General features: G+C 44.6%; 1 protein-coding gene and 1 pseudogene across 1 annotated transcript in view; one reads left to right on the plus strand and one right to left on the minus strand.

The window, feature by feature from the left end:
* Positions 1-5,766, plus strand: part of LOC106611252 (coiled-coil domain-containing protein 85C-A-like) — an 84,337-nt gene extending 78,571 nt beyond the window's left edge. The window contains exons 3-4 of the mRNA XM_014211269.2: positions 85-276; positions 2,227-5,766. Coding sequence (XP_014066744.2) covers positions 85-276; positions 2,227-2,316 — 282 coding nt within the window. The 3' untranslated portion in view covers positions 2,317-5,766. The remainder of the gene's footprint in view (positions 1-84; positions 277-2,226) is intronic.
* A 582-nt stretch (positions 5,767-6,348) lies between these two features.
* On the minus strand, positions 6,349-26,427 carry LOC106611253 (cyclin-K-like; annotated as a pseudogene).
* Positions 26,428-27,387: the final 960 nt, after the last annotated feature.

Genomic DNA, 27,387 nt, shown 5'->3' on the forward strand with positions numbered 1-27,387 from the left:
TTTGTGTGTGTGTGAGTGAGAGAGAGAGAATACAGTATATTCATGTGTGTGTGACCACACTGACCATCTCTCCTCTCTCTCCAGGGCTGTGGTAGGTCCCCCAGTGGTGAGCCGTCCCCCCCAGCAGACTACCTCCCAGTGGGCCAGAAGCCAGAGGCTGTGGTCCATGCCATGAAGGTACTGGAGGTCCATGAGAACCTGGAGAAGAAGATCCCTGAAGACTACAACGAGGACCTCAGTGAGAAGGAGAAGGCCATCGTCAGGGAGATGTGTAACGTAAGAAACTTTCTCCTCTCTCCCTCTCCTATCCCAACAAGCTAATAATGAGAGCTTGATTAAGATACATGAGTTGCGTCTCTCTCTCTGTCTGTCTGTCTCCCCCTCCCCCTTTCTGTTTGTTTGCCTGTCAGAATCACAAGCCTGCCATCGCTTTGATGGAGAGCAATGTTTCAATTACTGCACAATTACCCCTCCTCCCCTCTCACCCCTTCACTTCCCCGTGCTATAATTGGAGGTTCCCATAAAGGAGCCGTAGTGTTTACGACACACTTGTCAGCGCAATTAAAATAACTTCACTGGGAGAAACAATGGAAGCTCTTATTGTGGCCTTTTAAGCCTTCGAGCTCCATTCCCCCTGTAATCCTCCCGGATACATTCCCCCTGTAATCCTCCCAGATACATTCCCCCTGTAATCCTCCCAGATACATTCCCCCTGTAATCCTCCCAGATACATTCCCCCTGTAATCCTCCCGGATACATTCCCCCTGTAATCCTCCCAGATACATTCCCCTGTAATCCTCCCAGATACATTCCCCCTGTAATCCTCCCAGATACATTCCCCTGTAATCCTCCCAGATACATTCCCCCTGTAATCCTCCCAGATACATTCCCCCTGTAATCCTCCCAGATACATTCCCCCTGTAATCCTCCCAGATACATTCCCCCTGTAATCCTCCCAGATACATTCCCCCTGTAATCCTCCCAGATACATTCCCCCTGTAATCCTCCCGGATACATTCCCCCTGTAATCCTCCCAGATACATTCCCCCTGTAATCCTCCCAGATACATTCCCCCTGTAATCCTCCCAGATACATTCCCCCTGTAATCCTCCCAGATACATTCCCCCTGTAATCCTCCCAGATACATTCCCCCTGTAATCCTCCCAGATACATTCCCCCTGTAATCCTCCCAGATACATTCCCCCTGTAATCCTCCCAGATACATTCCCCCGTAATCCTCCCAGATACATTCCCCCTGTAATCCTCCCAGATACATTCCCCCTGTAATCCTCCCAGATACATTCCCCCGTAATCCTCCCAGATACATTCCCCCTGTAATCCTCCCAGATACATTCCCCCTGTAATCCTCCCAGATACATTCCCCCTGTAAACCTCCCAGGCCTAGGATAAAGGATAGAACTATGAGGTAGAAGCTACAGGCCCTGCCTTCTCTCATCTCAACAGCATATCCACCACCAAACATGTAGGATGCATCCCAAATGGCATCCTACTCCCTTTCATAGTGCACTTCTTTTGACCAGGGCCCATCAAAAGTAGTGCACTATAAAGATAATATACACTCTGTGACAGGCCTGGCGAGGAGTGCAGGGTACTTTGGGACCAGTGTCCTCGCAGGGACAACCCCGGGGCCCTTCCAGGCTTTCAGTAGCCATGCCTGTTGGTTGTTCCATACAGAGCTCTGTACATGAGAGACAGAGAACATGGAGGCACAATGCAGCCATTTACAGTCAAGTATCCCATCTACCATAAAGACATCCTGGTCACTAATGAGGTGTATGTTACATGGTCCTGTGGGTCGACCTCTCTCTCATCACAGAGTTGGGAGTTATGTTTTGCACAGCTGTTGTGTCCCCCTATAATTGCATTTTCTGCTCAGATTATGTGGAACACATTTTTGTTGAGACCTATTGGTTGGCTGGATTCCAGTCATATCTATGGTTCCCATCTCTCTATGACCTCCCTTTGACCCAACCCACAGGTCATACCCTCAGAATGCATACATTCAGATATAATCAAATGTGATACAATAACAAGCTTTGTGTAACAGTTTTTTAAAGGCTAATTAGTACTCCATTTCACTTCTAGAGACCCTCATCTGAAGGGACTGGATATACTGTAGATAGTATATAGCCGTTGTATGACAATGTTGTGTTACAGGGGTTTGTGTCCCCTCTCTCACTTCCCTGTACCCTGTTGTGTTCTCAGGTGGTGTGGCGTAAACTAGGTGATGCTGCAGGCTCCAAGCCTTCCATCCGCCAGCATCTCTCTGGGAACCAGTTCAGAGGGCCTTTGTAGTCCTTAAGACCACATTAACCAGCACACAGCAGCACTCAGACGAGACAAACGGACAGACAGAATAATTAACAACAACAACCATGGACCCTCAGCACTGAGTGCACAAACAAGGGGCACATCTCAAATGACACCTTCCTATTTTCTCAGCACTGTGTGACCATGGCTAGATGATCCACACAAACTCTAACCTGAACCCAAACCTCTGTGCTTAGCCTCCCCTAACATTGTCCCCTGGTGGATATTGGAATGTAGGCTACACCTGACCTGGGTAGTGGGTACAGTCAATCTCAGTTTAGACCTAACGGACAAAATAGGCCGCGCCGATGAAGGGTTAAAAACAGCAGTTGGCAATCCTATAGTCTCTGACCACGTTGGCTCTCATTTTCTGTTTATTTAAAGACAATTCTACATGTTGAATGACCACCGTTCATCAATAATCTAGTGCCCACGGCCAACGTTGGATATGGTGTCTTGTCATTAAAGAGAAGGAAGAGGAGGATAAACTGCCCCTTACAACCAGTCACTACACCTGAGCTACTATACATGTGACCTGAGCTACTATACATGTGACCTGAGCTACTATACATGTGACCTGAGCTACTATACATGTGACCTGAGCTACTATACATGTGACCTGAGCTACAGTACTTTACCTGACTCTGCCATCTCCGACCAACGTTTGTTTTGGTGTTTGTAAATGTTCACCTATCAAGACTGACAACCACTCCAGGACAAACTATTTTACTATTCTCAAGTCAAGGCCCTGATATGTTCTGTTCTTGACTTTGCTTCCATTACTTTTCCATTCAACAGCCAACTGACTGGCAACTCCTTACAACATAGATGAGGACAAATACTGGAAATCGCATGATGTCATTTCCTCCAGTGTAGAATCACAAGCCATAGGGTTATACGACGTGAAACCTAGCTGCTGTAGGATGCTGTTTAATAATGTAGTCCTCTTTTGTCTGAGAGAGAAGTATGTGTACAAATGTAGACGCAAAGTGTTAAAACTAAATTCTAGCCCCAAGTAAGCTGTTTAACAAAACATAGTGCTATTTTTTTAACCTGTTGTATTTATTTAGTGTCCATGTTTGTTTGTGCTTCAAATGGCATCCTATTCTTTATACCAACACTATATAGGGAAAAGGGTGACATTTGGGATGCACACTTTATAACTAAGTACAGAAAGTGGCACACCGAGTGCAGTTTCATAAGTTTACTCCCAAGGCAGAATGCTTATAGCCTGGGGGCCAGTCTGCTTAGGCACTCCTGAAAACTCCTTATAGAACGTTCATGACAAACATGACTTGACAATGACAGCAATGGAGTTGGCAAAAGCACAAACAGTTCTGGGACCAGGCTAGAAAGCTGTCATACTATTAACTGAAACATGAACTCAAGGAAGGGTTATGGTTCATGCCTAATATAGTGTCGCTTCTGATGATTGATCATGGATCAGAAAGTCAGGACTCTTGCTAGACGGAAGTGGGACTTTTCATTTACAAATCTGCAGTTCTTATATATGACAATCGTTGAAACGGTTTGAAAACAACTTATTTTGACCAGTCCTAAGTATTCTCTATGAGCTCTTACAGGAAGTATACCTTATAAAGTCTCATTGGAGTCTACACAGAGTGTACAAAACATTAAGGACACCTTCCTAATATTGAGTTGCAACCTTTCTCCTCCCCTTCATCTACACTGATTGAAGTGGATTTAACAAGGGACATCAATAAGGGATCATAGCTTTCACCTGGATTAACCTGGTTAGTCTATGTCATGGAAAGAGCAGTTGTTCTTAATGTTTTGTACACTCAATGCATGTATACTGAGGTCTCGGAGCTGGATCCTATGTATACTTTATAAGGTGTCTTAGCTGGCTCCTGTACATTATGACATGTGTTAGGCCTGTGTATGCTGTATGAAGTCTCATAGATTATCACTGTACAATCAGTCAGTCTAGCAATCCTTGGCAAGTCTCATACAATTCTTATGTATGCTGTATGAAGTCTCATAGGTGTCATCACTATATGAGGTCTTCCAGCGGGACTTCAGTGTACAATACACTACGTAGCTAAATGAAGCTTCATAGCTGTGTTCTATACTCTACGGTGGCTCCTAGCCAATTTCTGTGTATTTGAGTCATCTCAGTATTGTACGGGGTCTTTTAGGTGACATTACCTATATAACACTGACATAAGATGTCATTAAGAGTTATAACAACAGACATGTCATTAGGAGTAATAACATCTATGTATATGCTCATCTCTTCTTTATAGGGAGTTGTACAATGAATGAAGTCTCATAGCTGTGCTGAGTTCTAGTGAATACAGTATATGAGCACTCATAAGAGTCTATATACTGTAGGAGTAATATTGGTTAGGTTGAGGTCTGAATAGGCAGTTACAAACTGTGTTAAAAGAAACTTGCTGTATTCTCGGATTTGTGTTCTAAAATCTGAACAAAATGTTTTGTCAGATTGGTAAATTAGTCTGAATTGAGTTTGACACATTGTCAATCTATATCGGGGTATAATACATGTATACCCCAATTGTTATTATACAGAAGGTTGTGTATAAATGTTATGTTTACACATCTCCATGAATTCTGTGAAAAAAAATATTCTCATTTTATTGATAGCAGAAGAGCGGCTGTGTTCATCCCAAATGGCACCCTATAAAGTGCACTACTTTTGACCAGAGCCCCTATTTGCCCTGGTCAAATGTAGTGCACTAAATAGGGAATAGACTACTATTTGGGATTAATCCGCTGTGTTTCAGTGTTGTTGAGGAGTCTGGATGCAGCTGGCTGTGTGTCTGATCTGACTCGTAACATAGAAGAGCTGTATGAACAAAATGAGCAGCAAATCAACAAGGAAGATAAATGTGTTTGAATTGAGGACTTACTGTTCTGTACGGTGGTGTTGTTGTAATAGTCAGGCATTGATGACTAAGGAGTTTCATAATGGAAAAAAAACAAATGCGTGTCTATACACACACCCAGTCTTCACAAATTACAACTTTTGCAAAAGTTACTTTTTTATTTTTTAAACAGTCTACACGCATCTACTGACTTTTATATGTTGATTTGAAAGCACAAAAGTTCTGATTTAAAGTTTGACAATTTTCCTATTGTTACAATCAAATGCACTGCTTCTTTTGTGAATGAGGTATCTCTACGTGGAACCTGTGATGAAATTCTGTGTTCTCTTTTTTCACCTCTTTCTCTGTCGTACACAGTTTAAGTTGTATCCTAGGATATACACAGTGCTGTGTACACAAATACCTGCTGCTCCTGTAGCATACCTGCAACTAGCCCGCCTTTGTATTTTTTTCCCCATGACCTGTATGTAGCTGAAAATGTATATTTTAGCAAATTTTAAAATGTGAAAATTGAAATAAGCTGCTTTTATATGATTTTGAAATAAAAATGAAGTATACGTTTTAACCCCTCACCTGTTTATGAATGTTGATGGAAGTGTAACTTAGTGATACAGAAAAGGCTATATGGACACTCCTGACCTGCAATCCAATATTTCATTCCAGAATTGGTTAAAATTAGGTTAAGGTTACAGTTAAGCTAAGGGTCAGTTTTAGAAGTTGGTAAGCAGTTTCCTTATAGCCTCTCCCTAGTGAAATGTTTTAAAAAAACAGTAAACATGATGCAGCACCCTTGGGCCAATTGAGATACTGTTAATTACTATAGCTCCCGCCTTGGTCCAATCAGTGTCATTTTGTAAACGGCGGATCTCTATGACAAGACGCATCATTCACCCGAGTTTCGTCAAAATCAGGCCAGTGCCGTCTGAGATACCGCGTGTGGATAAAGAGCCATTGTGAATGTCCCTGGGCAGCGTGGGGGAATGTTATAGGATAAAGAGCCATTGTGAATGTCCCTGGTCAGTACCGGGGAATGTTATAGGATAAAGAGCCATTGTGAATGTCCCTGGGCAGCGTGGGGGAATGTTATAGGATAAAGAGCCATTGTAGTTAAACCACCGGCGGGAAAAAAGAGCCATGAAGTCCTGGGCAGCGTGGGGGAATGTTATAGGATAAAGAGCCATTGTGAATGTCCCTGGGCAGTACGGGGGAACGTTCTAGGATAAAGAGCCATTGTGAATGTCCCTGGGCAGTACGGGGGAACGTTCTAGGATAAAGAGCCATTGTGAATGTCCCTGGGCAGTACGGGGGAACGTTCTAGGATAAAGAGCCATTGTGAATGTCCCTGGGCAGCGTGGGGGAATGTTATAGGATAAAGAACCATTGTGAATGTCCCTGGGCAGCGCGGGGGGAAATATCACCTTGTGTGCCGCTATTAGCCTGCAAGGAGTTTTCCATCACCATGCCACCCTAGGTTCCTACAATACTGCACACACAATCATATTTATGGATGCACTACATAATGCAGCTGAACAGGACAGACCGCAGCAGCCCAGGTTTGTTGTCATCTGGGATGTTAGTTTCCGCCGGGCTGCTCTGGTCAGGGACTGGTTCACCAACCACAATAACTTCACAGTTGAATACTTGCCCCCTTACTCCCCACTTCTCAATCCGATTGAGGAATTATTTTCGGCTTTGGCATTGGAAAGTGTATGACCGCCAACCACATGCCCGCATGCCTCTTCTGCAAGCAATCTTTCACAGAAGCCTGTATAAAATGAAAAAGTTTTACAAAGTACTGAAGACAACAGTGTTTTGTATAAAATACATCAATGTGTTGTTGCTGCTTTGAAAGAGTAATTCAAATGGTGCATGTGTATATCATTTTGTTGCAAAAATGCAATTTTGAAAAAGGATTGTTAGGTTTTGATAGCAAAGTTTCATTTTGACATAGTGAGGTGTAATGTCTTATTTGGCTTGTGTGTAGAGTTTACACAATGAGCCAAATTCCGCAACAAGTGTGTAAGCAATCGCAAAAAACTAATGCCCATGATTTTGGAATGAGATGTTTGACGAGCAGGTGTCCACATACTTTTGTCATTTAGGGTGTATATTCAAGCCATGGTATAGTGAAGAGTGGAAAAGGCTATAGGGTCACTCCTGACATGCAAAAGGATATTTAATTTCAGAATTGGTTAAAATGAGGTTAGGGTAAGTGTTAGGGTCATTTTCCTAATAGCCTCAGAATGCAGCTGCCATTTTCCTTCTCGGTCACATTATTCCTTCGTACATTTGTACAGTAAACTCATCTAAAGGTTTTCATATAAAAATGACAAATAAACATGTTACCAAAAGGCTCATATAAAAACAGCCATAGTACAAACAAACAACATTTTGTATTTGAAACTCACTAACAATGGAAGTTAACGGGTTGGTTCTTCATGACTGTGCTGAGTTTGGCGAAGGAGATGTAGGGTTGCAGAATTCCGGTAACTTTCCAAGGTTTTCAAAAAATCCTGCTTGGAGGATTCCAGATTTCCTGGTTATTCCCTTAAAATTCAAAGAATCTTTCAACCAGGATATCTATAAATCTGAGCATTTTGTCAAACATTACAGAAATTGTGCAAACTTAACAGATGACAGCTTCAAAGAGTTTATAAGGTCTGTCTTATCAATTGGCCGTCTTAGTAACACTGGAGAGACATTTAAAATGTTAGTCATTTAGCAGATGCTCTTATCCAGAGCTACTTACAGGGTTAAGTGCCTTGCTCAAGAGGTACAGCAACAGATCTTTCACCTAGTCAGCTCAGGGATCCGAACCAGCAACCTTTGGTTACTGGCCCAATGCTCTAACTGTTGCCCAACTCCCCTGTAGTAGGAGACTGGATGTGCCAAACCAACACCAGTCTCAACCCCCTCCCCCTCACCTCATCCAAGCTCCTCAACTCAGGCCACCGATGGGGGGCATGCCAGGGGGCAGTGGAGGGGGTACCTGGCTCTGTCCTCCAGGGTGCGGGGGATAGCTGCTAGGAGGGATGCCCATCGCAGGCAGGTAGTCCCCGTGTCCCGGGGGCATACGTGGAGGGGGAAGGTAGCTGTGGTAGTACCCCAGCAGGGGTAGGCGGGCGAGGGTGGAGGATAGGAGGTGTAGGACCAGACGGTGGGGTATCAGGGGGGTAGACGTGGCTGTGGTAAGCCAGGGGAGGGCCATACGATGAGGGGATGGTGCTGTAGGACGGCCCCTCTGTCTTCATCATAGACTGGAGGCTCTGGGAACCCTCTCCTGACATGTAGGAGCTGGAGGTGGGGATGCCCATGATGTAGCTGGATGGGGGTGGTGGAGCAGGGCGGTGATGTAGCAGGGGAGGCTGGTGGAGGTCCTTTTAGGGGGCTCCGCTGGGCCTCCTACCCCAGTTGGGTCAGTCTCTCCTGGGAGAGGTGCGGAAGGGTGGGATGCTAGAGGCTTGTGGTCTGCAGGGAAAAGGGAATTAGAGAACCCTTATAGAAAGACTTGTGTTCAACAACTCTGAACCAAACCACTTCACACCATGTTCTTACTTCAACACATATGTACTTACACACACACACACACACACACACACACACACACACACACACACAACCTCTTCCTAGACAGGCCATGAAAACAGAGCTGTTGGTGCTGCGAATGGTGCTCTTTCTAAGCAGAGTAGTTTGACAGCTGTAAGGCAGTTAGGCCGAGCGGTTAGGCAGGTCAGACAGAGGGTATCAAACAGGTCAGATAGTATCAGAGAGACCATACAGTAGAGTATCAAGTAGGTCAGACAAGTCAGACAGAGTATCAGGTAGGTCAGATAGTAAAATATCAGGCAGGTCAGACAGTAGAGTATCAGGCAGGTCAGACAGTATCAGAGAGGCCATACAGTAGAGTATCAAGTAGGTCAGACAGTAATATATCAGGCAGGTCAGACAGTAGTGTGTCAGGCAGGTCAGACAGTAGTGTGTCAGGCAGGTCAGACAGTAGAGTGTCAGGCAGGTCAGACAATAGAGTATCAGGCAGGTCAGACAATAGAGTATCAGGCAGGTCAGACAGTTTCAGAGAGGCCCTACGGTAGTGCATCAGGCAGGTCAGACAGAGTATCAGGCAGTAGAGTATCAGGCAAGTCAAACAGTATCAGATATGCCATACAGTAGTGTATCAGGCAGGTCAGACAGCATCAGACAGTACAGTCGTGGCGAAAAGTTGAGAATGACACGAATATTAATTTTCACAAAGTCTGCTGCCTCAGTTTGTATGATGGCAATTTGCATATACTCCAGAACGTTATGAAGAGTGATCAGATGAATTGCAATTAATTGCAAAGTCCCTCTTTGCCATGCAAATGAACTGAAGCCCCCAAAAACATTTCCACTGCATTTCAGCCCTGCCACAAAAGGACCAGCTGACATCATGTCAGTGATTCTCTCGTTAACACAGGTGTGAGTGTTGACGAGGACAAGGCTGGAGATAACTCTGTCATGCTGATTGAGTTCGAATAACAGACTGGAAGCTTCAAAAGGAGGGTGGTGCTTGGAATCATTATTCTTCCTCTGTCAACCATGGTTACCTGCAAGGAAACACGTGCCATCATCATTGCTTTGCACAAAAAGGGCTTCACAGGCAAGGATATTGCTGCCAGTAAGATTGCACCTAAATCAACCATTTTATCGAATCATCAAGAACTTCAAGGAGAGCGGTTCAATTGTTGTGAAGGCGGCTTCAGGGCGCCCAAGAAAGTCCAGCAAGCGCCAGGACCGTCTCCTAAAGTTGATTCAGCTGCGGGATCGGGGCACCACCAGTACAGAGCTTGCTCAGGAATGGCAGCAGGCAGGTGTGAGTGCATCTGCACGCACAGTGAGGCGAAGACTTTTGGAGGATGCCCTGGTGTCAAGAAGGGCAGCAAGGAAGCCACTTCTCTCCAGGAAAAACATCAGGGACAGACTGATATTCTACAAAAGGTACAGGGAATGGACTGCTGAGGACTGGGGTAAAGTCATTTTCTCTGATGAATCCCCTTTCCGATTGTTTGGGGCATCAAGAAAAAAGCTTATCTGGAGAAGACAAGGTGAGTGCTACCATCAGTCCTGTGTCATGCCAACAGTAAAGCATCCTGAGACCATTCATGTGTGGGGTTGCTTCTCAGCCAAGGGAGTGGGCTCACTCACACATTTCCCTAAGAACACAGCCATGAATAAAGAATGGTACCAACACATCCTCCGAGAGCATCTTCTCCCAACCATCCAGGAACAGTTTGGTGACGAACAATGCCTTTTCCAGCATGATGGAGCACCTTGCCATAAGGCAAAAGTGATAACTAAGTGGCTCGGGGAACAAAACATTGATATTTTGGGTCCATGGCCAGGAAACTCCCCAGACCTTAATCCCATTGAAAACTTGTTGTCAAACCTCAAGAGGCGGGTGGACAAACAAAAACCCACAAATTCTGACAAACTCCAAGCATTGATTAGGCAAGAATGGGCTGCCATCAGGCAGGATGTGGCCCAGAAGTTAATTGACAGCATGCCAGGGCGGATTGCAGAGGTCTTGAAAAAGAAGGGTCAACACTTCATGTAATTGTCAATAAACGCCTTTGACACTTATGAAATGCTTGTAATTATACTTCAGTATTCCATAGTAACATCTGACAAAAATATCTAAAGACACTGAAGCAGCAAACTTTGTGGAAATTAATATTTGTGTCATTCTCAAAACTTTTGGCCATGATTGTAGAGTAGCAGGCAGGTCATACAGTAGTGTATCAGGCAAGTCAGACAGTATAGTATCAGGCAGCAGAGTATCAGGCAGGTCAGACAGTAGCGTATCAGGCAGGTCAGACAGTAGTGTATCAGGCAAGTCAGACAGTATCAGACAGTAGAGTATCAGGCAGGTCAGACAGAAGAGTACCAGACAGGCCAGACCGCAGAGTATCAGACAGTAGAGTATTAGGAAGGTCAGACAGTGTTCTGGATCCTGTCCACCATGGGGTTATGATGCAAGAAGATCCCTCAGCCCTTAAAAGCACATACCTCTCATGCCTCTCTCTAACGACTGTGGTGTGTGAGTGATGATTAATATCCATCTATAAACCACATGTTAATCTACAGGCTTGCAATAACCAGCCAAGAGAGATGTGTGGTGTGGCATGCGTGCAGCCTAGCGGCTAAGAGCGTTGGGCCAGTAACCAAAAGGTTGCTGGTTTGAATCCCAGAGCCGACTAGGTGAAAAATCTGTCGATGTGACCTTGAGCAAGGCACTTAACCCTAATTGCTCTGGATAAGAGCGTCTGCTAAATGACTAAAATGTCAAATGTATATGTGCCTATCTAAAAGCTTGTGATTTGAACCGGTAGGCTACAGAGAATCCCCTACACTAAGCCTGATATCTAATAAGTGCTCGTCATATTTCTGCATGGCCGGGCCTGGACACTTCTCCCTCTCAGCCAATCAGAGGACACCTATCATTCTCTCAGCCAGTCAGAGGAGACTAGTTAATACCAGCAGCTAAACACTTCCTCCTCCTCAGCTCAGCTAGCTCCTCCAGGGACCAGTGGCTTCATTGTCCTGAATTACATCCTATTCCCCAAATAGTGCACTACTTTTGACCTGAGCCCTAGGGTAGTGCATCATACAGGAAATATGGTGCCATTTGGGAAACATCCCAGGGGCTTCTCAACCACTTAGCAGGAATGCCAAGTGTCAATAATTTATTCTGCAATATGAGACATTACAGTAGTGAGTGGAGTGGACAGATCTATGCAGCATTAACACCATTTCAATGTTTACACTGCACAAGTGCTCATTTCAATAAGGGAATAGGTAAAACAATAAGGCTAATGGACAGGGGACTGTCTATATAAAACTTCCCAAGATAGTATGCATTTCCTTGAGCTTTCATTTCTATTTTGATCTACCGTTGATATTCTATTTCCTCTGGAAACCAACAGGTGTACCAGTTGCTGCACTGGTGTTAAGAGTTAGTGAGTCTGTTGGTCCTCTGAGTGGACTCACCAGAGAGGGGTTGTGCTGTGGGTAGAGGGGGCATCGGAGGCTCCAGCCTGGGGATCTTAGAGCCCACTGGCTCTGGAAGAGTCACAGAGAGAAAGAGAGAACAATATGTCACACTAACATACCTACTGTTATGAATCATATGAATCCTTGGCAGCCATACGTGTCCAAGGAATCATCTAGAGTCTGTGCCAGAGAAAATGTTAATTTGCTCACCAGGTGCCTTGCTTTCTTCTGTAGGGGACCATATCTAAACCACAACAAGGGAAATGGGTGTCAAAACAACTCAATTGAGTTAATCTGATCATAAAAAGAGCATGATGCCTGCCCTCACAAGAACCTTTTAACTCAAGTGTCAAACTCACGTGGGCTTGTTTGAGCTGGAGAGGAGGGCTGGTCTGGGGCGAGACCTTCTTGCTGAGTGGTGGCAGGACGAGGGGGTTGGGGAGTGGGAGCTGGGGGAAAGTCTGCAGCTGCTGGGGAGTGGGGACAGGGGTGGGTCTTCTCGCTGGAGGTCTGGGGCATCTGCTGCTTGCCCTGGGAGTACAGGTCTAGGATCTGGTGGCAGATGTCTATGGAGCAGAGGTCATTACTGAGGAGTGCATTTCATAAGTATGGATGTAAATGATGGTAATACATGGGTAATGATAGTAACATGGTAATAAACAAACAGTCCACAAACTGAAGTTAAGAGGGGTGAAAGTAGCCTCGGAGCCACACTGATCTCGCTAACTTAATATTACTGTTTATTGTTTGTACCTTTATTTAACAAGGCATGTCAGTTAAGAACAAATTCTTATTTACAACGACGGCCTACCAAAAGACCTCCTGCGGGGACGGGGGCTGGAATTAGAAATACAAATGTAGGACAAAACACACATCACGACAAGAGAGACAACACTACATAAAGAGACCTAAGACAACAACATAGCAAGGCAGCAACATGAAAACACAGCATGGTAGCAACACAACATGACAGCAGAACAACATGGTAGCAGCACAGAGCAGGGTACAAACATTATTGGGCACAGACAACAGCACAAAAGGCAAGAAGATAGAGACAACAATACACCACGCGAAGCAGCCACAACTGTCAGTAAGAGTGTCCATGATTGGGTCTTTGAATGAAGAGATGGATATAAAACATGAATGATATGTGAATTGTTCACAAACTGTGCAGCGAACCATTCATGTATCATTCATGAAAGCTTGTGAGATCTGGATGAAACAGACTTTCAATTATATATGCTTTTGTTTTTAACATTTAAAACATCCTGCACAAATGTCATAAACCCACACAACTATTTCACTGAGAAAGACCAGCCAGTCCCACCTTCCAGTAGCTCCACTGGGACATCCTGGACAAACTGCTCCAACCATCGCCGTGAAAACTGCTGGATGTCGCCGTCCACCCCTGAATGTCAAACTAACACAGCCGGCCAGCCAGGTACATGACTGCTACAGCTATGATCTCTGGCTCCCACTGCAGGGGCAGCATGGTACACAGACTGAGGGGAGAGGAGAGAGAGGTGTGTCCATCACTCACAGGGCACATATTCATAAAGCATCATTCATAAAGCATCTCAGAGTAGGCGTGCCAATTTAGGATCAGTTTTGCCTATTAAATCATAATGATTAAGAAGGGGGACCTGATCTTAGATCAGCACTTCTACTCCGAGACGCTTTGTAACTATCTGACCTGATTGCATCATCGTAGGCACATGGGTATCGATGTACTTTCATGGTTCTGCTAAGTTATGCATCCATGTACAGTCAACTGCTCACCTGTCATTTACAAAGGTCCAGGCCATCTGAACTAGTTTCTGGACTTTGTTCTTATCACCTGAAACAGATCAGAAATACTTCAGATGTGTGAACAGAAAGAGGTGAATGATTTTAGGGGTAGTTTTAATTCAGACAGGGTAATAATAGACACGATCAGATTATTATTTTAAATAAACTGTAGTGCCTGATTCCCACTATAGGGCCGACTTATTACACTGTGCTGACTGGGTTCATATTTTCTCTTCACATTGTCCTTTTCCAGCACAGTTCCAGCAACTACAGTACCAGCAACTATGGTGAACAGCTCAGCCCTTGTGTCAAATTCTGGTAACTTTCCCAAACTTTCTAGAAATCCCAGTTGGAGGAGTCACGGATTTCCTCCTTATTTCCATCCAGGAATATTCCAACCAGGATTTCTTGAAAACCTGAGAAAATGTTGGAAAGTTAGTGGAATTTTGTAACCCTAATCAAGCATATGTATCTGTGTACCTTTGAGCTGCTTGGCGTAGCAGAGCAGGAACTGCGACAGACCTATATCTATCCTACTCTGCCTTTCTAAGGTCTTCGAAAGCCAAGTCAACAAATAGATTACCGACCATTTCGAATCCCACCTCATCTTTTCCGCTATGCAATCTGGTTTCAGAGCTGGTCATGGGTGCACCTCAGCCACGCTCAAGGTCCTAAACTATATCGTAACCGCCATCGATAAGAAACAATACTGTGCTGCCGTATTCATTGACCTGGCCAAGGCTTTCGACTCTGTCAATCACCACATCCTCATCGGCAGACTAAATAGCTTTGGTTTCTCAAATGATTGCCTCGCCTGGTTCACCAACTACTTCTCTGATAGAGTTCAGTGTGTCAAATCGGATGGCCTGTTGTCCGGGGTTCTGGTAGTCTCTAAGGGGGTGCCACAGGGTTCAATTCTTGGGCCAACTCTTTTCTCTGTATACATCAATGATGTCGCTCTTGCTGCTGGTGAGTCTCTGATCCACCTCTACGCAGACGACACCATTCTGTATACTTCTGGCCCGTCTTTGGACACTGTGTTATTAACAAACCTCCAGACGAGCTTCAATGCCATACAACTCTCCTTCCGTGGGCTCCAACTGCTCTTAAATGCAAGTAAAACTAAATGTATGCTCTTCAACCGATCGCTGTCTGCACCTGCCCGCCCGTCCAGCATCACTACTCTGGACGATTCTGACTTAGAATACGTGGACAACAAATACCTAGGTGTCTGGTTAGACTGTAAACTCTCCTTCCAGACTCACATCAATCATCTCCAATCCAAAGTTAAATCTAGAATTGGCTTCCTATTTCGCAACAAAGCATCCTTTACTCATGCTGCGAAACATACCCTCGTAAAACTGACCATACTACCGATCCTCGACTTCGGCGATGTCATTTACAAAATAGCCTCCAATACCTTACTCACTAAACTGGATGCAGTCTATCACAGTGCCATCCGTTTTGTCACCAAAGCCCCATATACTACCCACCACTGCAACCTGTACGCTCTCATTGGCTGGCCCTCGCTTCATACTCGTCGCCAAACACACTGGCTCCAGGTCATCTACAAGACCCTGCTAGGTAAAGTCCCCCCTTATCTCCGCTCACTGGTCACCATAGCAGCACCCACCTGTAGCACGCGCTCCAGCAGGTATATCTCACTGGTGACCCCCAAAGCCAATTCCTCCTTTGGCCATCTCTCCTTCCAGTTCTCTGCTGCCAATGACTGGAACGAACTACAAAAATCTCTGAAACTGGAAACACTCATCTCCCTCACTAGCTTTAAGCACCAGCTGTCAGAGCAGCTCACAGATCACTGCACCTGTACATAGCCCATCTATAATTTAGCCCAAACAACTACCCCTTCCCCTACTGTATTTATTTATTTTGCTCCTTTGCACCCCATTATTTATATTTATACTTTGCAATTTCTTCCACTGCAAATCTACCATTCCAGTGTTTTACTTGCTATATTGTATTTACTTCGCCACCATGGCCTTTTTTGCCTTCACCTCCCTTATCTCACCTCATTTGCTCACTTTGTATACAGTGAGGGAAAAAAGTATTTGATCCCCTGCTGATTTTGTACATTTGCCCACTGACAAAGAAATGATCAGTCTATAATTTTAATGGTAGGTTTGTTTGAACAGTGAGAGACAGAATAACAACAAAAAAATCTAGAAAAACGCATGTCAAAAATGTTAGCAATTGCATTTTAATGAGGGAAATAATTATTTGACCACCTCTCAATCAGAAAGATTTCTGGCTCCCAGGTGTCTTCTATACAAGTAATGAGCTGAGATTAGGAGCACACTCTTAAAGGGAGTGCTCCTAATCTCAGCTTGTCACCTGTATAAAAGACACCTGTCCACAGAAGCAATCAATCAGATTCCAAACTCTCCACCATGGCCAAGACCAAAGAGCTCTCCAAGGATGTCAGGGACAAGATTGTAGACCTACACAAGGCTGGAATGGACTACAAGACCATCGCCAAGCAGCTTGGTGAGAAGGTGACAACAGTTGGTGCGATTATTCGCAAATGGAAGAAACACAAAAGAACTGTCAATCTCCCTTGGCCTGGGCTCCATGCAAGATCTCACCTCGTGGAGTTGCAATGATCATGAGAACGGTGAGGAATCAGCCCAGAACTACACGGGAGGATCTTGTCAATAACGTCAAAGCAGCTGGGACCATAGTCACCAAGAAAACAATAGGTAACACTCTACGCCGTGAAGGACTGAAATCCTGCAGCGCCTGCAAGGTCCCCCTGCTCAAGAGAGCACATATACATGCCCGTCTGAAGTTTGCCAATGAACATCTGAATGATTCAGAGGACAACTGGGTGAAAGTGTTGTGGTCAGATGAGACCAAAATGGAGCTCTTTGGCATCAACTCAACTCACCGTGTTTGGATGAGGTGGAATGCTGCCTATGACCCCAAGAACACCATCCCCACCGTCAAACATGGAGATGGAAACATTATGCTTTGGGGGTGTTTTTATGCTAAGGGGACAGGACAACTTCACCGCATCAAAGGGACGATGGACGGGGCCATGTACCATCAAATCTTGGGTGAGAACCTCCTTCCCTCAGCCAGGGCATTGAAAATGGGTCGTGGATGGGTATTCCAGCATGACAATGACCCAAAACACACGGCCAAGGCAACAAAGGAGTGGCTCAAGAAGAAGCACATTAAGGTCCTGGAGTGGCCTAGCCAGTCTCCAGACCTTAATCCTATAGAAAATCTGTGGAGGGAGCTGAAGGTTCGAGTTGCCAAACGTCAGCCTCGAAACCTTAATGACTTGGAGAAGATCTGCAAAGAGGAGTGGGACAAAATCCCTCCTGAGATGTATGCAAACCTGGTGGCCAACTGCAAGAAACGTCTGACCTCTGTGATTGCCAACAAGGGTTTTGCCACCAAGTACTAAGTCATGTTTTGCAGAGGGGTCAAATACTTATTTCCCTCATTAAAATGCTAATCATTTTATAACATTTTTTACATGCTTTTTTCTGGATTTTTTGTTGTTGTTATTCTGTCTCTCACTGTTCAAATAAACCTACCATTAAAATTATAAACTGATCATTTCTTTGTCAGTGGGCAAACGTACAAAATCAGCCAGGGATCAAATACTTTTTTCCCTCACTGTATAGACTTTTTTTTCTACTGTATTATGTTTGTTTTACTCCATGTGTAACTCTGTGTTGTTGTATGTGTCGAACTGCTTTGCTTTATCTTGGCCAGGTTGCAATTGTAAATGAGAACTTGTTCTCAACTTGCCTACCTGGTTAAATAAAGGTGAAATAAATAAATAAAAATAAATGGGTGCTCTACCTGCAGGTCAAACTTAATGGTCTGCAGCAGGATGCTCTGCAACACCATCACCTCCTCCTGTACAGGGACAGAGTCATGGAAAACATTGTGACCAGGAAGTATTTTGGATTCAGACTAAGGGTGTGAATGTTTAAACGTTAAAACGAAGTTGGTATCCTTAACGTCATCGAAAAATCCCTAACTGAAAAAGTTTTTTAGTTTTTCCCCCACATAATTAAAATCACAAAACATTTTTGTTGTTATAGCAGACATGCTATAAAGGGCCTGGGAAAGTCAAATAAAACCAGAGCGGAAGAGGTGAGCTTTAAGCTACTTGGTGAATTGCAAGGCGAGATGCAGATGCAGATTACCAAAACATATGAACCCACTTTTACCTCCGTCTCCCGCCTGCTCGGTCTCTTTGCTAATGATGCAAGTGTGTCTTGGGTCTTTTGTGTGTAGAATACCCTTGCCTTGTCATGGCACCGATGTCCTCGGGCCAGTCTTACGAGCATGGGGTAGACTACTGTTAATTTTTGCCTCATATGAGATGACAGTATGCTACCGGTAGCCTGTATCAATTACCCTTTTCCGACATAATGGAATGTGGCCTGTCATGCCAAATAGTGTCCTCCTGCGTCACAATGGGATTTGATGAGCTGTGAGAAAGGATGAAAGTGAGAGGGGGAAAGAGAGGTGGGAAGAGAGAGTGGAAGTCAGACAGAGAGAGAGATGGAGAGAGAGAAACAAAGAAAGACAGCAGTGCAAATATGCTTAGACTAGAGTATTTCAACCACTCTTCTCTTCCAACTTGTTAGGCAATCATATCTACATATGGGGGAAGGATGGCCAGCTACAAAGGAGTGTGATTTTTACTAAGGAGGAAAAGGAGGCCGTGCTGACCGAGATGCATGCTGGCCATTTCAGAGTGAAGCTCATGATTGCCAAAATCAACTTACTCTTCTTCTGATGTGGAATTGTCAATGAGGTGGACAGCTGGGCAAGTGAAATAACCTTTTGTTAATCAATCCCATTCTATTATATCTGAAATTATTATGATTTCAATGAATGTCATTTCAGAGACCACACAATGTTTCAATTTGTAACTTTTTGCTTAAAGGTCAGTACCCTGTCTAGCCTGCCAGAAGTTTGAGAGGGTGAAGACTGTGGCGCCGGAGTTGAAGCCCATCAAAGTTGTTTCACCATGGCACATGATCGGTAAGTGTCCCAATAAACATTTTGCCCTGATAAGTTGTTTTGTAATGGTTGCTTTATTTGACCACAGCAGAGTTCAATATTATAGAATGCGTGTCAGTATCCTTACAAATATGAAAATCTGCATACTGTATGACACAGATACTGGTAACAATAAAGTAATCTTCTCTCTAACACTTTAAATGTTAGGGGTGGACCTCATCGGACCCGGCACGAAATCCAGGAATGGCAACAGCTGGTGTCTGATGGTAACCGATGGGTGGAGTGGAGTCAATAACCATTAAGGCCATTAAAGGAAGAGTACGTGCTGAACTCTAAATTCCCTTCTGTAACCCATTAAAAAGGGTGCTTGGAACCAAAAATAGATTTTCGTTTTGTACGATACCCCTCAAGGAGGAGACTGGCGAGGCCACAACACCCACGGTTTTTGTTTTTCCATGGTACATAATCAGACATATTTCAATATCTTACATTGTCAATAGATATCACCTTCCGACCCCTCCTCCAGGTTTGGTGAATGGACCAACCAGACCCTCAAGACTGCCACGGGCAAGCCCCTTGATTGGTACCTGGAAGGGTGGGAGAACAACCGGAACACTTTGCACACAACAGCAGCATCCAGGCTGAGTACGGATGGGAGCCGCAGCTGTTGACTGAGGATAACAATGCAATTGCATATACAATTATTACATATACTGTAGTCTTTCAAATGCGTGATTGACTTAGAGTTGTTGTTGAACTATTGCTATTTTTGTATAACGTCTGTGCTGAGTCGGAGGGGGACCAGCTTGAGATAGACTATACTTTCCAAAAGTGTTGAAAAGTACATATCTCCCATTTATAACACTGCACTAATCCATCACATTCTCACTGTAGAGTGTAACCTGTGTGTTTGCTTGTTTACGTCTCTGTCTCCTACCCTGTTCCCTTTAACTCTGCTCCTGTTCTCCAGGACCTAGGAGCTCTGCCCAACAACCAGACATGGATCCACCTGATGTCCTCCACTACCAACCACCCTCCCACTTTTCACTACATCATCTACAGCTACTGTTGTTGTGATGTCTGCTCAAAAAGTTATCTTGCTCTATCATACTGGGCACATAATATGTGAGATACACAGATGAACTAAAAACACTAGCACTGCAAACACTCAGGGAAAAGTCAGCAGCAGTGCCTGGACTTTGCAGTCTCCCTCTTCAAGTCTCCCTTCCGAGACTGGCTGCCTGACAAGTAGAACCTCCCACCCACACAGCAAACACCTCTTCAAAATTCCAAACACCAGAATTCAGCATTTTAGTCTATGATTGCCATGTGAATGTACAAAAAAAATCTATGAAAACGGTACCAAAAAAAAGATCAACGTTTATGTATTAAAATCTTAAATATTGCAAGATTGGTTCTCACAGCTGTTTCACAAGGTGTTCATTATTGTAAAGTCTCCTTTGATGGTATTTATTTGTTCCACATTCATTGTTGTATCCTAGAACCTACAATATATATATATATATATATATATATATATATAAAAAAATTCAACCACAAGGGAATACTAATGAGCTATGCAATATAGAGAAAAATGTATCCTAATAGAGGACTAGCAAAATTATATTATTTCAGTGTAGATAAGGGAAGGGCAGGTTCAAATGAAAACATGACAGCCAGACAAGCCAGTGTATGAATCAAACAGATTTGCATAAGAACGGAGTGGAAATTAGCTGACTTCCTGGTCTGTAAGGTAAGTAACTAATGTGTCAAGCAGATTAGACGTTTTCTTTGCCATTTCCGTAGCAACATTTAACACATGGATTTCATGTTGTAACGTTAACAAGGTACCCAAAAGTAGTTTTAAGTAATGTTTTCACTTTATTAGCTAAACTTGTTCAAACAACGAAATTGTTGTGAAAATCAGCATAGCGATCTCCAAAATTGTAATCATTAGGTCATCACACCGTTGGTAAGGCAACAGACACTAATAGTTAATCGAATCCCATTGTGATGCAGAGGGGGACACTTTTTGGCCAGGGGACATTACTTGGCATGACCGGTCCCTTGAAAGTGCCTCGGCTAAGGCATGTTTGTTTGTCTGTTAGGTTAGGCTACACTACGGATTTTGAAACACGACATGAAACCTTCTCTGGTGATATGAACGGCCGTTTCTGTAGCGGGATTAAAGTCCAACACTTGGCAACCAGAACTGTCAATCAAATAATCTCGAGCTGCTGCATGCAGCCTGCTTGCTGCGCACAGACCACTCTCTCCTAAAAAAGTAGTTTAAAGTTGGTTAAATACCGTGACATTACAAGACATTTAGTAGAAATAAAACACTTTTAGGTACCCTACCTTAAAAAAAAAAACACAGCAGCACATCAATCAGCAATGTTTATTGTTATCAGGGAAAAAATACACTGCTCAAAAAAATAAAGGGAACACTTAAACAACACAATGTAACTCCAAGTCAATCACACTTCTGTGAAATCAAACTGTCCACTTAGGAAGCAACACTGATTGACAATAAATTTCACATGCTGTTGTGCAAATGGAATAGACAACAGGTGGAAATTATAGGCAATAAGCAAGACACCGCCAATAAAGGAGTGGTTCTGCAGGTGGTGACCACAGACCCCTTCTCAGTTCCTATGCTTCCTGGCTGATGTTTTGGTCACTTTTGAATGCTGGCGGTGCTTTCACTCTAGTGGTAGCATGAGACGGAGTCTACAACCCACACAAGTGGCTCAGGTAGTGCAGCTCATCCAGGATGGCACATCAATGCGAGCTGTGGCAAAAAGGTTTGCTGTGTCTGTCAGCGTAGTGTCCAGAGCATGGAGGCGCTACCAGGAGACAGGCCAGTACATCAGGAGACGTGGAGGAGGCCGTAGGAGGGCAACAACCCAGCAGCAGGACCGCTACCTCCGCCTTTGTGCAAGGAGGAGCAGGAGGAGCACTGCCAGAGTCATGCAAAATGACCTCCAGCAGGCCACAAATGTCCATGTGTCTGCTCAAACGGTCAGAAACAGACTCCATGAGGGTGGTATGAGGGCCCGACGTCCACAGGTGGGGGTTGTGCTTACAGCCCAACACCGTGCAGAACCTTTGGCATTTGCCAGAGAACACCAAGATTGGCAAATTCGCCACTGGTGCCCTGTGCTCTTCACAGATGAAAGCAGGTTCACACTGAGCACGTGACAGAGTCTGGAGACGCCGTGGAGAACGTTCTGCTGCCTGCAACATCCTCCAGCATGACCGGTTTGGCGGTGAGTCAGTCATGGTGTGGGGTGGCATTTCTTTGGGGGGCCGCATAGCCCTCCATGTGCTCGCCAGAGGTAGCCTGACTGCCATTAGGTACCGAGATGAGATCCTCAGACCCCTTGTGAGACCATATGCTGGTGCGGTTGGCCCTGGGTTCCTCCTAATGCAAGACAATGCTAGACCTCATGTGGCTGGAGTGTGTCAGCAGTTCCTGCAAGAGGAAGGCATTGATGCTATGGACCGCCCGTTCCCCAGACCTGAATCCAATTGAGCACATCTGGGACATCATGTCTCGCTCCATCCACCAACGCCACATTGCACCACAGACTGTCCAGGAGTTGGCGGATGCTTTAGTCCAGGTCTGGGAGGAGATCCCTCAGGAGACCATCCGCCACCTCATCAGGAGCATGCCCAGGCGTTGTAGGGAGGTCATACAGGCCCGTGGAGGCCACACACACTACTGAGCCTCATTTTGACTTGTTTTAAGGACATTACATCAAAGTTGGATCAGCCTGTAGTGTGGTTTTCCACTTTAATTTTGAGTGTGACTCCAAATCCAGACCTCCATGGGTTGATAAATTGGATTTCCATTGATTATTTTTGTGTGATTTTGTTGTCAGCACATTCAACTATGTAAAGAAAAAAGTATTTAATAAGATTATTTCTTTCATTCAGATCTAGGATGTGTTGTTTAAGTGTTCCCTTTATTTTTTGAGCAGTATATATATAACATTTTACGCCGGAGCAGAATTCTACTGTCTGAAAATGGTACAGACCTGATGAGGCACTTGTTTTTGTTGTCTGAAAAGTTGTCAATTGTCTCTATGGACATGTTACTGTAGCTGTGTTCTATGTCTGTAAAGGGTCGTGGTAGATAGAGCTTCATTGTCTGCCTCTAACAGTCATATAATAGGACCATTATTCTACATTGTAAATTGACACGGAATTTTATGATTTTTCCTTATCATTTTAAAGGAAAACCGATAAAAAAAAAAGGCAGTTTAAACATGAAGCAAAATTGTTAATTTGTCACATCCCTAATTCAGACCCTGTCCTTCGCAGGGATGGAAAGATAATTCACTACCCGGTCAGGGGTCACAACTTCATACTAGCACAGCACTTCCCAAACGCAGTCCTGGGGACCCCAAGGGGGGCACATTTTGGTTGTGGACCTAGCACTACACAGCTGATTAAAACAATGAAAGCTTGATGATGAGTTGGATATTTGAATCAGCTTTGTAGTGCTAGGATATCGTTCAGCAGGCTGCGAGCCGTCTTGATGATGTCTTTACATTTCTTGGGGGTCTCTTCCACCTCTTGGGGTCCCCAGGACAGCGTTTCCCAAACTCAGTACTAGCAACTTACAATGAACACGTTTAATGCAATGGACACATCCATTTGATGGACGAGGTACCCTCAATATCAAAGTACCAACTATTACTGAATATATAACATCTTATAATCCAGACAATTGCAAAAGGTTAAGTTAGTTTACACACTTGTGAGGCTCTCACCTTTGGGTCATCTCCAAACTGAGCGAACTGTATATCGTTCAGCAGGCTGCAAGCCGTCTTGATTATGTCTTTACATTTCTTGGGGGTTTCTTCCACTTTACCTGCCAGGAATAGACAGCAACCCCCAGTCACCTGTAGAGACGTAGCTTTCGTTAGCTGGGTATAGATAGTCAAACCAAAGAGATAAAACAGCCACAAATGAACATGGGAAACCCTATTCAACCTGTGACGACGATTTCCATTGTAAAGGGCTCATCGGAACCATCTTTAAAATAGCCAAGTCTAGTCAAAAGAATGAGTTGTACACTGTGCATACTTACATATCTGGGGAACCGCTTAAAAGAATGAAACATGTAGAAGCGATGGAAGTAGATGATCCCTGTAGCCAATGTGTCATAGTGTCTGGTCACAGTGTTAAGGAACTGAAGTTACTGTAACAGCGATGTTGATAATGAAATACAATCGATAAACAATAAATACCTTATTCTGACAACCATGAAACCGGACTAGTTTACTCTCCAGCCTGCCAAAACGAGACACCACCAGATCCTGCACAGTTGCACAACAGTGTGTGTTTGTTGCTAAACAATGAAGGAAGGATACAGTCTCAGGCGCGTGCCCACGTCGAAGATAAACCGTGCCCCCTCTCTCTGGTACCGGGCCTCGGTGGCCGGGTCGAGGCCCTCGGACTGGGAGGGGTGTGAGCCAGGTCCTTCTTGTCCCAGTACCAACATGGCTTGATGTGATCCAGACTTGCAGCTGGATTTCCAGGGATCGAATTCTCCCTGTATTCTTTCATTAACTATCCTTAAATGGTAGAAACTTGCTAGCCACTGCACTGTACCCGTTATCAGCTTCCTAAGACGACAACTATCGATACAAGGGATTTAGCACAGCGATGCTATCTCTACCATGTGAATAACCTCTCTATAGCTACGGCTAGCTGCAGAAATAGTAAAACGATGTAATCCATTCAGTTAAAATAGCTACACTCGTATTGGAGTGTACGATGCCATAAAAATAGGAAGCAATCTTTCACCACACAACAGTGGGACGGGCACGTTGACGATCGGCATCCTTCTCAACAAATAAATCCTACTCAATATTCTAGTCTCCATAAGAAATACATCATTAAATACTACATTCCCTGAAGAGATCCCCAGCAGTTCACTTAATCTTGGGTCTTCAACTCCATTACTCCTTACATCTAATAACCATAACTCCCTTTCCCTCCCATATTGCTGGCACTGAAATAGAACATGTTCCACTGTGTCCATCTCCTCCTGATTATGATCACACCTCCCAGTCTGATGTTTTCCTACCAATTTGAAAGTACTATTGAGCCTGGTGTGTCTCAGCCTTGTCATTACACTCTCCTCCCTTCTCTCTCCACCTGATGACCTCCCTGCCCCCAACTTTTCCTGAACCTTCTACAGGGGTCTTCCCTTTCCCACAACTCTTGCCATTTGTTTTTAACCACTGTTTATCAACCCCTTGGCTTCTGCTTTACTGATTGACAATTCCATCTCAACATTAGGATGTTTGAGAGCCTGCTTGGAGATAACAGCCACCTCCTAATTTCCCTCTACTCCCACATGAGCTGGTACCCAGAGGAACATCACAAACACCAATCTGTCTCACCCTATACAAGCACTGCAAATCCTCACACAATACATCCTGTCTGCTCCAAGACACAAATTAATTTAAGCTCAACAGTGCTGCACAGGACTCAGAGCAGATGACAACCCTGTCTGGCGTCACCTCCTCCACCTAGCCTGCAGCCAAGAGTATGGCCAGCCACTCCATTGTGTCACTGCCACCTTAAACTCAGGAACAATAAAAGCTATTAACACTATTAAGCAAAGCAACACTTTTGACACATTTCATATCTGTTTAAATTGATTTTGTTACAAATGAAGGATTTAACTTGGTTGTTATCAGACTTCTGTCCCTGTAGCCATTTTATGAGTGGATAACATAACACTATGTATTGTTTAGTTTCTAAGGATTTTATTTCAGTTCTTTGATATGAACTGTATGTTAAATGATATGGTTTTGTTTTTGGCTCTCTCGATTGGATGATTGTATCAGCCAATGAGAGCTATGATTAGAATTTATGTCCTCCCTGTTTTAGGGTCCTTAGATCCATTTGTGAATATAATCAAGAAAGCATAGTACTGTGTTCTTAAATGTTAACTTACAACTGAATCAACTCCTTCCTAAACAGCTCTTACCCTCTCAAGCAACCCTAGATCCATCACTGGCTGAGGGAGAAACCAAGGCTGGATAGCAGGAAGAACCACAGAGGGCTAAACTCCCTGCCAAACAGCCACATCTCTCTAACCATGACATTGCCTATCCACCCAAAACATGTATTCAGATTTTGTTTATGTTCCCAGCACTCTAGGGGTACATTTTTTGTAGGATGTGTAACCTTATGTACTTGTAGATTTATGTTAGTTGTTGTCTTCTTAACAAAGAGGGGGTCAAAATCACCAGCTGCATTAATATTGCAGTGCATCTCCTCCTCATGGACTGCACCAGATTTGCCAGTTCTTGCTGTGAGGTGTTACCCCACTCTTCCACCAAGGCACCTGCAAGATCCCGGAAATTTCTGGGGGGAATGGCCCTAGCCCTCACCCTCCGATCCAACAGGTCCCAGACGTGTTCAATGGGATTGAGATCCGGGCTCTTCGCTGGCCATGGCAGAACACTGACATTCCCGTCTTGCAGGAAATCACGCACAGAACGAGCAATATGGCTGGTGGCATTATCATGCTGGAGGGTCATGTCAGGATGAGCCTGTAGGAAGGGTACCACATGAGGGAGGAGGATGTTTTCCCTGTAACACACAGCGTTGAGATTGCCTGCTATGACAACAAGCTCAGTCCGACGATGCTGTGACACACCGCCCCAGACCATGACGGACCCTCCACCTCCAAATCGATGCCGCTCCAGAGTACAGGCCTCGGTGTAACGCTCATTCCTTCGACGATAAACGCGAATCCGACCATCACCCCTGGTGAGACAAAACCGCGACTCGTCAGTGAAGAGCACTTTTTTCCAGTCCGGTCTGGTCCAGGGACGGTGGGTTTGTGCCCATAGGCGACGTTGTTGCCGGTGATGTCTGGTGAGGACCTGCCTTACAACAGGCCTACAAGCCCTCAGTCCAGCCTCTCAGCCTATTGTGGACAGTCTGAGCACTGATGGAGGGATTGTGCGTTCCTGGTGTAACTCGGGCAGTTGTTGTTGCATCCGGTACCTGTCCTGCAGGTGTGAGGTTCGGATGTACCGATCCTGTGCAGGTGTTGTTACACGTGGTCTGCCACTGTGAGGACGATCAGCTGTCTGTCCTGTCTCCCTGTAGCACTGTCTTAGGCGTCTCACAGTACGGACATTGCAATTTATTGTCCTGACCACATCTGCAGTCCTCATGCCTCCTTGCAGCATGCCTAAGGCACGTTCACGCAGATGAGCAGGGACCCTGGGCATCTTTCTTTTGGTGTTTTACAGAGTCAGTAGAAAGGCCTCTTTAGTGTCCTAAGTTTTCATAACTGTGACCTTAATTGCCTACCGTCTGTAAG

Source organism: Salmo salar, chromosome ssa09, assembly GCF_905237065.1.
Source record: "Salmo salar chromosome ssa09, Ssal_v3.1, whole genome shotgun sequence".
Taxonomy (NCBI): Eukaryota; Metazoa; Chordata; class Actinopteri; order Salmoniformes; family Salmonidae; genus Salmo; species Salmo salar.